Here is a 14,395-nt window from a genome sequence, read left to right as displayed (position 1 = left end):
CCCACAGTGGACAGACCCGCGAGTGGGCAGCGGAGCGGTTTCTCGCACAAATTGGGACATTGAATGGAGCGGGCGGGTACTGCCTGAAACTGGCGGACCAGTGTACAAGAAAGGGGCAGGGCTTAATGCCCTTTTGTAGGTTTACTTGCCTATAACACCGCTTCTGGGAAAAAGAAAAGCAGCGGTTGGCCTGGGGAACCAGCTGAGGGAGGGGACCCATGGAGGGGGAATGGAAGAATAAAAAGGGGGAACAGGAAAGTGTGGGTTATTGGGACGAGGCCAGGGGAGGAGAAGAACCCAGAGATGAGGTGAAGGAAGGACGGTGCAAAGGAGTGCAGAGGTGAATTCCTGAAGGAGTGTGCAAGTTAAGGTATTGGTTGGTGAAAGTGGTACTTGGGTTTGAGTGTGCATGCAAGGTGTGTGAATGAGTGATAAGAAGGCGACGGCAGGGGGGGGTGAAAGAGGGGTCGTGTAGTACAGAAGGTGTGAAATGGAGAGAGTAGTAGTGGAGTACAGTGGGAAGAGTAGTAGTAGAGCAGGGAGAGAGTAGTAGAGAGTAAGACCAGAGGGTGGAGGTAGATGGGAGAAGGAGAGAGAAAGAAGGAAAGAGAAACATTGGAGGGTTAGACAAGAGCAGGAGAGAGCGAGAGAGGCGGGGAGGAGCGGCAGAGCAAGGAAGAGGGAGAGGGAAGTGAAAAGCAGAATAGGTGACGAGGCAAGCAACATTAGGGTATGAAAAAGAAGTACTAAGTGGATCCAGAGTGTCTGAAAGGCAACTTTCCATACACCCCTTTGCATTGGGGAACTTCTGTCAGGGACCAACTAGATTAATCCCTGTGGGCGATGGTGAGAAAAGGTGTTTGTCTTTAGGCCATCTCTACCAATCGGATAGATCTTCAGATAGTAACGGTTGCAGATCGCTAGAGACCATGAAGGGGTTTCGGGAAGTCTGGGTTAGGGGGGGAATGGCATGCACTAGACAAGAGAGGAGGAAGGCATTTAGTAAGCCCGTTCTCAAAACTTCAAATAAAAACAGTTGCACCATCTTCGAGAAGTGTTCTTGAGGCCACCTGTGACAAGTTATATACATATTTTTTTTAAAAGGTTGTTGAGGACTTGTGCTACAATAAAGCAATTCTAGGCAGCTGCATATGGCACCACCAATAGTAGGCCCACAGGGATGCCCCATATTGACTTTAAAAGGTCAAATAATTCTAGGGATGGGATGTGGCAAAATGACAATTTGTATTTGGCCTCATAAGTCCTTGTATCTGCCCTACAACTCTGATCAATTTACACACTGTGTCAAAGTGGAAATAAATAATGTATTCAAAGTTCTAAATTTAAAATCTTCAGACCGCAAATGAGATTTTCAGTGACTCCACACCTCGAATGCACATAATATCAAAGCAATTGGTGCACTTTTTCACTCCGATTGCACCACTTACACCTAGATCATGCAGGTGCAAGTTAGATGTTAAGAGAAATGTGAGAAAATGCATTTAACCTTGCAAATAACTATGCAAGTAATGATCTAGTGAGTGTTCACCAACATCTGCATTGTTGCATCAGCGCCACCATGACACACCCATTGTTATGCCCAGTAACAACCTGCCCAGTTATGATGAAGCCTGATTTTAATAATCAGATTAGATTGCTCTGTATTTGCAGACGTCGTAGTAAGTTTCACACATCTAAGTTTGCACTCACCACTACCTATTGGCGAGTAAACCAGTGTGCGTTATGCGCATGTGGATAACAGAGGGTGAAGTAATTTATATGCCTGGTTAGGAGCTGGCTACTTGAAATATGTACTCCTGCTTAACTTGCGCAAAAAACACATCCACATTTTCAAGTTAAATTATTTGGTGAATTAGTGGTTAGCCCTTTGTAAATTTGTCCAAACGTATTCTTTGACCAATTAGTAACGTACAAAGGTAGAAGTAAAATGTACTCCTGGAAAATATATGTCAATCAGGGCCACAGTGTTTATTCAAGTTAATGAATGGTACAGTTCTCAGAATACAGGAGTCTAGTAAACAAATGGTGACAACTCAAAAGTGTTCTGCACAAGTTAAGACAGTTTCTCTTTCCCCAGTTAGGATGACAATGTGGTGGTTGAGATACAGTTTAATACACATTCAATAAGTGGTGTTCACACTAGATGCTTTATAAAAGAACAAGTTACTCTCTTACCTGGTAACGTTCTTTCGATGGGAAGGTCAGGCAACGTATTCCACATCTATGACAGTAATCACCACAGCTGTGCTGCTTCGGAAAATCTTTCGGCGTCTGCGTCGATGTCATCGATACGCTGTCCTCGATGGCCTCCGTCGAGCCGACGTCACCGGATGTGTTGGTAAGTAGGACGCACGACGCCCGTAGCCACAGTTGTAGTTTTTTCCCCCAGAACGTGTGGCACCAATCAACTGCCATTATGACCACAGAAAGCCTTGCGGAAACCTAAGCTGCAAAATGCACAAGAAATTCTGTAGCAGGGTAGGCAGGGAGGGAGCGATATGGAATATGTCGTTGGACCATCCCATTGAGAGAACGTTACCAGGTAAGAGAGTAACTTGTTCTTCGAGGGGATTGGGTCCTTCGACGTATTCCATATCTATGACAGGCTCCCAAAGCAGTACCAACGTAAGGAGGTGAGAAAAGAATTTAGAATATACCAATTTAGAATGCCCAATCAAATTGCAGAGTAAAGGACCGCCTTGCCAAAGGCCAGATCCTGCCCATGGATAGACTCTAGGGAGTAGTGACGTACAAACGTATGGACCGAAGCCCTAGTGGCTGCATCACAGATGTTACGAATAGGGACACCCCTCTGCAGGGCAGTAGAGGCAGCCATACCCCTAGCAGAATGGGTCCTTACCCGCCAAGCGGTAACATTCAGACATTGCCAAGATAATCCATCTAGATAAAGTCTGCTTAGTCACAGCTTGTCCCAAACGCCTTCCAGCGTAACCAATAAAGAGCTGATCGTCCACTCTGACCCGGAACATGCGTGAAATGTAGAAACTTAAAGCTCTCCTAGGATCCAACATATGGAGCCTCTCCTCTTCCCTACCAGGATGTGGAGGAGAATAAAACGCTGGAAGAATAACCTTCCGACTTAACTGAAATTCCGACACCACCTTCGGAAGAAAGGAAGGACGAACTCTAAGGACTGTTACGCTCACCTGGCTCCCACAGAGGCGTCGATCTGAACTGAACAGCTGCGGTCTCCACCAATGAGACACGTAGGGCCGAGATGACGGACTGGACTGGCCCACCTAGCTTTGTTTGCTTGGCCCGTAGGAATATTCTTCTGCAAATGGAGAAAGGGAATTGACCACCCGTGGTGTTGAGTGAAAATCCCCCCACCCCCGCTGTTCTCCCCACGGATCACCTTTGATGTCCCCTCTTATAGTCTCACCTGATGGTTTGAAAAGATGAGCTCTCCATCCTGCATTGAGCGCAGGGGCGCGTTGATAACCAGTTGCTTCACTGGCTCGAAGGAATTGGTGAGTTCCAGAACAATATTGACTCTGAGATTCCCGGCAAAACGCTGTAAGTATGTAGTTCGTAAGAGAATTCAAATGTCTGACTTTCAGTCTTGTCCGATTACTTGCAGGTTGCAGCTTGACCCTAGTGAAGAGTTCCTCGTGGCAACCGGTAATATTCTGGTAAGGATTTGTATTTCCAACACAGTTCGATAAATAATGTCAATATGTAACCTGTTGCTTTCTCCCTTAATCAAGCGCTGAGAAAAAGTATGAAGGCTCGGAGAATAATACATCCGGCGGTAAAGTCTATTGTGGTGAAGAGGGTTCCCCTTGATAGTCCCTTTGTTTCACCTTGCTGTCTTTTTGTTTCCCCTTAGGGGCCGGGGTTCGGCGAAGATGCAGTGGAAGCTGCGCCGAACCGTGAAGAGGAATAGTACCCCCGGTGGTAAAATCAGGCAAGCCTATGGGAGGGGGGGGGGGGTTAACTAATATTCCTCTGTGTATTCCCTTGGCTCACCTTGCTGTTCTTGTCTACTCCTTAGATGCCGGAATGCGGCAGGAACATGCAGGAGGATGCGGTGGAATGTGAAGATGCTGCGAAGGCTGGCGAGTTCAGCGCGGTGCTGCAGCAGGCGAGGCGACGCGCATAAAATAACTTCTTTCTTCGAGCTCGAAGGCGCGATGGATCGGGAATTCAGGTAAGGATCAAAAGGTATTGCTCTCGTTCTAACCTTTTCTCCTTCTTCCTCCCTTTTTTTAGGAGCTCCAAACTCGAGGCGGGCGTGGCAGAAGACTGGATGCAGACTTGCAGGCACGGTAAGCGTTACGCTGCTGGATGCAAAATAACGCGAAGAGTGTGATGCTCTTCGGGTGTGGTTTAAATAGCCTCCAAAGTAGTCCCAGGTAAGTATTCCTCCCCAGCCCCACCCGAGTAAAAAAATAGTCCCTAGGTAAAATAGTCCCTTCCAAGCCTCATTTGGCTTGGAGCTCTTGCAGCATGGTCTGCATCAGGTAAGCTTGCAGCATGGTCTGCATCAGGTAAGTTCTACTCTATGAGCCTGGCACCATAGGCGCCATGACCGCACCCAAACAGCCCCTAGCAGGGGTTTTTGGGCTTGCTCAAAATAACTTGATGCCTGCTTCTGGGGTTGCTGGACGTGGTCTGGGTCCCCGGGGGTAGACATCTTTACAGGACAACCCTGTCCTTATGAAACACAGTGAAGGGTGGCTTAACTGAAAGTGCCTGTAACTCACTCACTCTGCGAGCGGAAGTGACGGCAACTAAAAATACAGTTTTAAGGGTTAACAGTTTCAAAGGACAAGAATGTAAAGGTTCAAACGGAGCACCCATTAGAAACTTGAGAACAAGATTCAAATCCCAACCGGGCACCTGGAAAGGTGACAGAGGGAACACATTAGTGAGCCCTTTCAGAAACTGAGAAATTAAAGGAATTTTAAAATAAGAACACTCCTCAGACGAGCACTTAAATATGGACAGCGTCGCTAGGTAACCTTTAACGGTACCCACTTGCAAGCCCCTGTGGGCTAAAGAAAGCAAAAAAGACAGAACCACAGGAATGTCACATGGAAAAGGATCCACATTCTTAACCCTGTACCAGTCGTAGAACTTTCTCCAACAGCAACGGTACAGGGACTTTGCTGTCGGCCGTCTGGCCGAAAGCAGCACCTCCATCAAGTCTTCAGGGAGGTCCCAATCTTTATACCTCAACCTTTCAGAAGCCAAGCGTGAAAGTTGATGGATCTGACCTCTGGATGGAGAACCTGACCCCACCCCTCCTGTGAGAGCAGATCGTCTCTGTAGGGAAGACGACGTGGAGGGCAGATGGCAAGTCGAGAAGATCCGGGTACCACGTCCTCTGGGCCCATGCCGGAGCAATGAGGATCATCCGGGAACCGAACCTCTAACCTCCGCAGCATTTGCGGGATGACGGGGAATGGAGGTAACGTGTACAGCAGTGGGAAGGACCACTCCACTACGAACGCGTCTCCCAAGGCTCCTCTTGGAGGAAATTCCCGCGAGCAGAACCTCTCGCACTTCCGGTTGACACTGGAGGCGAAGAGATCCACTTGAGGGGTCCCCCAAAGGGCGAAGATCTCCAGGAGAATCTCCTGAGCCAACTCCCACTCGTGAGAGATCGCACTCTGCCTGCTCAGAGCGTCCGCAATCTCGTTTTCGTCTCCGGCCAGATGAACTGCCGAGATCGAAATGTCCTGCTGGATGGCCCAGAACCAGAGCTGCATCGCCTCCCTGCACAGAGGAAGTGACCCTGCCCCCCCCCCTTTTTGTTGGGGTAGTGCATGGCAACTGTGTTGTCTGTCAGAATCAGGACATTTTTTCCTCGCACAGTCAGCAGAAAAGCCTTCAGGGCAAGCCAGACGGCCCTCAGCTCCAACAGATTGATATGGAGTCTGGACTCCGATGGAGACCAACGACTGCTGACTGTCAGCTCGTTGGCATGAGCTCCCCATCCCGTGAAGGACGCGTCCGTCACGATCGTCACCTCCGGCCAGGGCAGCCAAAACAGAGCCCTCCTCCCCCCCCTCATCAGATTGCCTTTGACGGCCCACCACAGAAGGTCCCGGGCAACCGAGGGCGGCACCTGAACGGGGTACGACATCCTGCCAGAGGACTGTGACCACTGGAGCTTGAGAGCCCATTGCAAAGATCTCATCCGTAACCTGGCCTCTGGCACCAAAAGAATGCAGGATGCCATGAGGCCGAGCAACCTCAAGAACTCGAACGCTGGGAGACTCTGGGCATGTTGAAACTTGTGCACCATCTGCTGAATGTGGCGAGCCCTCACCTGGGGAGGAAACCACTGCCACAGGGACGTGTCGAGCACTGCTCCGATGTACTGGAGCCGCTGAGTTGGCGTCAAGTGGGACTTCTTTAAGTTGAGGGAGAAGCCCAGCTTGTGAAGGGAGTGGCAGGTGATCCAGAACTTGCTCGGGAGAGCGTGCCCTGATCAACCAATCGTCCAGGTAGGGGTAGACGTGAATCCCCCACCTTTCCTGAGATACGCTGCCACCACCACCATGAGCTTGGTGAAAACCCTCGGGGCTGAGATCAATCCGAACGGCAGGACCCGAAACTGAAAGTGCGAGTCGCCAACCGCGAACCTCAGGTACTTCCTGTGCTTGGGATGGATCAACATATGAAAATAAGCGTCCTTGAGATCGAGAGACACCAACCAGTCCTGAAGTTGAAGGGCCTGGAGGATTTGAGAAAGATTAACCATCTTGAACTTGTCCATCCTGAGAAGCTTGTTCAAACCGCGCAAGTCCATGATGGGTCTCAATCCCCAGTCTTTCTTTGAAATAAAAAAATAAGGGGAATACCATCCTTTGTTCCTCTCCGCTACAGGCACCAGTTCTATGGCGCCTTTTTCCAGCAGGGATTGAATTTCCTGCGCAAGAAGCGGATCCGGACTCTTCAAAGAGAGATTCCCTGGTGGATTGTCTTGAGGCATCTGCTGGAAAGGAAGACAGTAGCCGTGGGCTATGATCTCCAGAACCCACACATCTGAAGTAATGGCACGCCACTCTACAAGATGCTGCGCCAGCCTTCCCCCAACCGGAGAAGCAGGGGCCTCATGACTGAGCTGAAGCAGCTGCGGCAGTGCCTGAGGGCAAAGAGGCAACTGCTCGCACGGCCTTGGCACCTCAAGTACTTTGTTTTCCACCTCTGGCACTCCTACGGTTGCCCCTTTGACTTGCAGCTCCCCTCCATTTACTATAGGATGAGTAATATCAAAAGGAACCGCCCCTCCATTGCTGTCCACTAGGACGAAAAGGGAGAGGTTGGCGAACTGCAGCGTCCAATGACTTCACTGCAGCTTTGGAGGTCTGTAACCTCTCAAGACTCTCATCAGCCTTGCTGCCAAAAAGATGTTCACCATCAAAGGGCATGTTGAGGAGGCGGGCTTGCACATCAGGAGCAAAACCCAACTTACGCAACCACGCAAACCTGCGTATGACGGTGCTCGCTGCCATGGACTGGCTGACGCAATCAACCATGCCCAGACCCGACTGAACAGATTCACACGTGACATCCTTGCCATCTTGCACAATAGCAAGGAAACCATCCCGTTCCTCCCCTTCGGGAATATGATCAGCCACTAGGGAAATACAGTTCCACAGAGTGTGCGTAAAACGAGACAAGGCACAAACGGAGTTGGCAGCCTGAAGCGCCATACCCCCAGAAGAAAATACCTTCTTCGCCCAGCCGTCAAAACGTTTGTCGTCGCCATCAGGAGGGATGGTAGGGTATGACGCCTGCTTTGCTGGAGCCGTAGCCGCCTGCACCACCAAACTCTCCAGAGTAGGGTGTGTGGTCAAGTAGCAGGGGTCACCACTGGCTGGGTGATATTTCTTCGGCAAGGACTTGCTGACTGCCGGGAGACCCTCTGGAGAAATCCAAGCCGCAGCCACCCTTCTCTGCAAGGCCATATGGAATGGCAGCAACGGGTCAGTTGGGGGACCTTGGTCCAGGATATCAGTCAGGTCATCCTGCTGAAAATCCCCAGGGGGGGGGGGGGGGCAGACCACCCCAGGTAATCCGTGACCCTCGACATGAGGCGTCGGTATGATGAGTCGGCATGCGTGCCAGGCTCCGGCCTACCAAACTCCACCTCCGGAGAGTTGTCTAGACCACTGGCGTCGTGAAGTGACTGACGCAGGTCCTCAAGTTGACTATGACCAGAAACAATGTCATCAGGAACCCCTGCAGGAACCTCACCTTCCTCAGACCCCTCATCCACCTCCGAATTACAATCCACAGGTTGGAAGGATGGTACAGACAAAGGCACAAAGACATGTTTAGCCTTGGCCATCGCCTTTCTGGGGGGTGCCACCGAGCCACGCCACGGGGTACCTCCGACAAGGCCACCTCGAAAGGCGTTGACGGAATCTGAGTCGACAGCTTCGATGGTGTCGACACAGGCCACGAGGGCGGAGCCCCGAGCGTGTCTCTTGACAGCCTGGGCGCCGATGGTGTCGACAACTTCCTCAGAGGCGGGGCCTCGAGAGAGTCTATGTCTTCCTCGAAGACTTCACAGATTCACGCGCTCTCAAGGGCATCGAGGACCGGGACCTGGAACGGGCATGTCTAGAGCGACCATCCTTGCCCGACCGGGACCTCGAAGGCGCCCGGTGGTCGCGATCACTGCTCGAGCCCGAAGGCGGACGAGCGGTGTCTCTAGCACGGCCACGACCGGCGTCCTCCGACGGCGCGGACGGACCGGAGCCCTGCGATTGAAAAATCGCCAACATCTCCTTTCGGAAGGAAACCCATTCCTCAGGAGTGGAATGCTTGTTGGGACAAGCAACCCGCCGACAGGCAGAGTCCTCGGAAGAGGACGGGGAAGGCGACCTGTAACGGCGCTTCCTGGAGTGCCTCGAAGAGGCAAAGGAATGGTGGGATCGACTCCCAGAACAAGAACCCCCAGACTCACCACGACGATGCGGAGAGTCACCCCTCGAATTGTCCGTCGAAAGACCAGTGGAAGACGACTTCTGGGGCTTGGCCACCTTACCGACCGCTTCTTCTTACGCTCCGGCAAGGCCTTTGATGTGAGCGATTGGCAGTCGACAGTCGTCCGTATCATGGTCCTCCCTGAGGCACCAGAGGCAAGCGTTGTGCGTATCCGCCAGCGACATCTTGGACCCGCACACCCGACACTTCTAAAACCCAGACCGCAGGGTGGAAGAAGCCGAAGACATCATACGATAGCAATGAAGAAACAGGTTTGAAGAACTGAAAGAACAGGATTCAGTAGAATCGAGGCGCGTTGAGATCTCCGAAGCAAGCATGTTCGTGGAAAAAACAGAACTGAGGTTACGGGTGTAGTGCGTCCTACTTACAACATCCGGTGACGTCGGCTCGACGGAGGCCATCGCGGACGGCGGATCGACGTCATCGACGCAGATGCCGAAAGGTTTTCAGAAGCAGCACAGCTGTGGTGATTACAGTCATAGATATGGAATACATCGGAGGAACCAATTCCCTCGAAATAGATCATACTGGGGATAAGTACTTTTGTTCAGGTTACAGTTAAGTCTTAAGTTAACAACCTGCCCAATATAATGGCCATATGCCCACACTGGTTTGTGGTACTCCAACACTGGTGGTAGCACCAATGCACTGCAAGCACCAAGGGCAATGACTGGCCCACCAGTTATGGTGAAGCACCCGAGATTAGATGACCTCTTGTAACTAGGTATGGTTCAGCTGCTCTGTTGGTAAACTGTACAATTCCAGTACCATGCAGGTGCTGACGTGTCCCAAGAGAGTGGATTGAAGTCACACAGTACTTTACTTCTTAGCTTCCACAACACCAAACTTCAGGCTGTATCTGCCATCATCACTTTAGAATTTCCCATGCTTCCACCCCTGAGACAGTGGCACACAGGTTTGAGCAGGAATGCTGTACGGGGAACAGAGTTCCTTGGAGGCCTTCATCAACGCAGCTGTACCCATCTAGCTAGGGGAATTGAGCACCAGTCAGTCGGTTCCCTTTGGTCTTTATAAGAATTCCAGTATCTGCACACACGGGCAGCGCTTTGTTGGCAGATGGCTCTCAGCAAGTTCCATGTTTTGGGAAGCACCCAAATAAATAGAGAAAATTCCCTTGTTATACAAGTACAGTCAGGGTGGGGTGTATCGATTCAAACAACCTCCACCCAAAGACTGGGCGCCACATTCAAACTTTCCAGAGTTACTTCCCTGGTGTACACTCTAATGGGGATTCTTCACATACATCCTTCACATATCCAGCCAGATTTGGTTTTGGCTAGTCGTGCCCTCTTAAGAGGCCATGACCATATGTGGCTCAACCCTTTTCCTTTTGGGAGGGGATAAAGTTTAGTTGTACAACATGCGCTCAAATTATTATTTTTAAAAAACTCACTATTCGAATGAATGCAATGGTCACCAACCAAGGAAGCACACAACTACCTGTGAAAGCGGAATGACACAAGGAGAACATCTCTGGGATGCTTGTCCAAGGGGCACATCACAGAGTAGTGTCCCTGAGGAGCCTTTAAAAATGGGACTCTTCAGGGAAACCAACGGCCTGTAAATCAGTAAAAAAAATAAAAATAAAAAAAAAAACACACAAAAAAAAAAACACATGACCCAAGGTTCAGTCTAGGATTTCAGGCCGCTTACCCTGCGGCGCTAAATAATTTGGTCAACTTAACAAAGAACCCATTTTAGATTCAAGCTTTGATCCATGCCACGAAACAAGCAATGAAGCAATATCTTACCACAAATATGACCTGACCCAAAACTCGCCTGCTTTTAACAGAAGATATACTGTCGGGAAGAAATCATTAAAGTGGAGTAAACGTAGAATTCAAACCATCTATAGCCCTCAGACTACTGCTTCCAAATCAATGGTACTCGAAAAAGAAAAGTAGCATTGAGGTATACATGAGTCTGCTAACTGCACAACCTATCATTTAACTAACAAAGTAAGGTAAATGTACATACAAATTGCATAAGAACAATTAGTGGTTATATAATTATGTGTTTGTTGCTAAGTAGAGGATTTGGAGAGAAATGAAAATCAGGTGCACAGTGTCTGTGATGTAGTCACCGATAAGAGAACACGCTTACATTATCAGATTCCGCCCCCATTTAACATCAAAACAAACACATTTGGTAAACAACTATAAAAAGGTGACAAGAATGTACTTCTTTTTTTCTTATATATGTACAAATAGAAAGTTAAACAAACCTTGCCCAAAATTCTTCACAAGTACTCTGAAGGCCTTCAATACACACAACTCCAGGTTTGCCAGGCATACTAAATCCAGAAAGATGGAGTTCCTTTGACCAATCCAAAATATTCTTTCTTTTGTGTTTATTGTAAATGTGATGACTGTAGATCCACAGTCTTGAGAAAACATCTTTTGATGTTGTTGCTTTAGTGTCTGGTCCAGTGGAGGAGAGGAGTTCCTTGCAAAGATAAGCAGCTCCATGATCTTTAATCCACTCTGTAGCACTAAGGACACAGACCTCACCACTGCAATTATCTTTCAGGTATATTTCAAGATCAGTGTTCAGCTGGGCCTGCTGGGCACGGGTAAGCGACGGTGCTCTAGGGAAAAGAATAAAACATTGGAATGTCATGACAAAAGGGTCATTGTAATAGCAAATAGCAGGGTCGTACAATATATCCCAAGTCAATATTAACAAGCGGTTTAGGACACAAACTGACAACCTGTAAACCAAATCTTTTAGCAGAATAAAAACCTGTTCTCGTCAAAAACTTTTTCCAAGCAATCTGCCTAAAAGCACTTCAAATGATTCTTCAAAATAAACTAGATTCTTGAGATAACTATATTAGAGGACTTGGATTCTACAAGAACCATCGATGCCGACAATATGGCAACACATTTTTTTAAACTTTCTATACATTCTTAAAATATGTTGAAGTGTTTTTTCATCCTTTTTATAAATTCTTTTCAAATCTAGCTGCTTCTCCATTTTTAATTCTAGCTGACTGGATGAATGGGGTCTCGGAAGAGGTGAGGCCCACCAACTACACAATTTTACTTACACCAGCATCTCACTGCTAGGGCTGCACTGAAATGGCTTGCCTACCTCCTCCACCATACTTTCCAGCTCTCTTCCTTACAGATTGTGTCCCTTGCTGCTTGAAAATTCTGTGTCAAGAGCGGGGTCAAGCATTATGCTCAATTGCTTTTTAAGCAGCTACTTCTTTCAAATAATATTTCAACTGAACTATGAAAACACAAAAAGGAAAAACTAGAAATACCTACACCAAGAAGCCTTCCTTCGAGCAATTCTCCTTTTCCTTTAACAACCAATCCAGGCCTTGCTCCTCAGCAGATAAGTACCACCTTTGTATGCTCACCTCTAGTGAGCAACAAATACGGATTTCCAAGTGTTTTTCTTCAAATTCATGGGGCAAGGTGTACTCGGCCTAAACATTCATTTTGATTACAATGGTCTCACTGGTAAGAGCAGGAACGGCAGTTGACCATTGCGCTTCCCGAGGTCTCTCTGCACCCAACAGAGTGCAGGTCAACTAAAGTATGGAGTTACCCGGGCGCAGCCCAACCGGGCAAGACTATTTTTTAATAGTTTCAGGTTACCGAGGGCTTCATGGGCTGGGCCAGTGAAGGGAAACTCTGCCCACATTCGGGTGCCGGCCTGCACACCAGATGCCGAATACAGCTGGAAGTGACATGTTGCTGCATAGCGCAAGTTCTTTTACAGTGGCCAACATCTGGAAGAGCAGCCCTCACACCAGACAGGCCTAACATTTGGAATCTTTCCGCAGTGAAAGCAGAGATGCATTCAAACAGGCACACTTTGTATTCTTATGCAATATTCATGAGAGCGGCTTACTCTCATCCCAGGCTGCGGTAGGAACTAAGCCTATAGCAGTGTATTTCCCTTACATGTAGTTCTCCATATAGACCACATAAGGCCTCACCCAGGACAATCATCCTACATCGTTCAGGTTTCAGGCACTGGGGAAATATATATATTTTAGGAACCTTATTATTATCAATCATGGAATGGGAGATCAATTAATCAAGAAGACCCGTGATGAGGATTGGAGGGGGAGGAGAGCAAGAGGGATTGGATTCTGAGGCAGATTAGGACCTTATGTTGAGTTTTAAGAAAGTATTGGCAAACTCCCTGCAGGAGGCAGTCACTTAGGGAGTGAAACAAAGATTGCATGTTTTCCAATTCATCCTTGGAGACACTGATCAGGGAAAAGTGCTTTAAAGGTGATTCAGTCAGGGAGAGCCAAGATCTTAACCGAGGCAAGGGCACCAACATGAGACACAGGTTAAAGAAGGTGAGTCATGAGGTTTATATACGACCATAAGTCAAGGCAATTAGAGAACATGCCTCCCGGGAGCTTCCAGCATTCAACAATCTTGAAAGAAGCTTTCCTGAAACACTCAACAATGCCCAGGCTTTTACCACCATACCGCAGGGGAGAATAATACAGAGGTTGCCAGCACTACTACCGATGGGAAACCTTCATGTGAACGGCAATGGATAAAAGGGGTGATCCGGGTGGTGAGGAGGATGAAATGTTCGACCAAGATAGCATTTGTCATCCCAGACCAATCGACTGGGTGCCTTCCTCCAAAGTGGCTCAGTATGTGGCCATAGACTAAGTAAACCTCTGGAGACAGTGGTGAGGGATAGGATAAGTCCTGGCTTTGTAAGAGGTTGGGGAAGCCACCCAAGGTTTGTGGTTTGGCAAAGCTATCCTTAAAGAGATGGGCAAATTCGTAGGAACATGCCACACTGGACAAGGCCCGGGCCTCGATAAGGAAGATCTTTGCCAGCAAGGTTTTTGGCGCGACTGGCCATGGCAGGCACTGTAAAAGTGGTCACAGAGGAGGACCAAAGGGAACAGAGCCCAATATTGGGAAACCAGGAAGCCCGATACCTCCCCTGCCGCCTTCATCAGGGAAGGAAGTGCAAGAAGCATTTACAGACAGCAGTTAGCTTTTACAGGTGAGCACTTGCAAGCCTTCCTATCAAATGGTAGGAGGCAGGACTGCTTTATTCATAGACAACTGATAACAGCTCTCAAAGGACTCCTGGTTTTTTCACACAGTAGCAGATTTACTCTGAAATTACTTCGTTACCAGTGCCACCAAGCATCAAGATGTCCAAATAGGACAAGGCCCTCATTAAAGGTAGGGATAGAAGGGTTCTAGCTGTGAGGGGTCCAAAATGTGAGGCAGACCACGTTGGGTAGTTTTCTCAACAAATGCCATTTTATTGTTAATTAAGGTTGGATAAGGAACAAGTTACTTACCTGTAACTGTTGTTCTCCAGCATGGGTCTGGCATGGATTCACATGCTCATGAATATTCCC

At 48.6% G+C, this 14,395-nt stretch overlaps 1 protein-coding gene across 2 annotated transcripts in view; it reads right to left on the bottom strand.

The window, feature by feature from the left end:
• The window catches only part of RWDD2B (RWD domain containing 2B), a 179,577-nt gene that overhangs the window by 70,406 nt on the left and 94,776 nt on the right, over positions 1 to 14,395 (bottom strand). For both annotated transcript variants that reach the window (XM_069636370.1, XM_069636369.1), the window contains exon 4: positions 11,255 to 11,617. In XM_069636370.1, coding sequence (XP_069492471.1) covers positions 11,255 to 11,617 — 363 coding nt within the window. The remainder of the gene's footprint in view (positions 1 to 11,254; positions 11,618 to 14,395) is intronic.

This window comes from Ambystoma mexicanum, chromosome 7p (assembly GCF_040938575.1).
Source record: "Ambystoma mexicanum isolate Mex_15411 chromosome 7p, UKY_AmexF1_1, whole genome shotgun sequence".
Classification (NCBI taxonomy): Eukaryota; Metazoa; Chordata; class Amphibia; order Caudata; family Ambystomatidae; genus Ambystoma; species Ambystoma mexicanum.
Note: the sequence above shows the minus strand (reverse complement) of the source record. Positions and strands in the feature narration are given on the sequence as shown.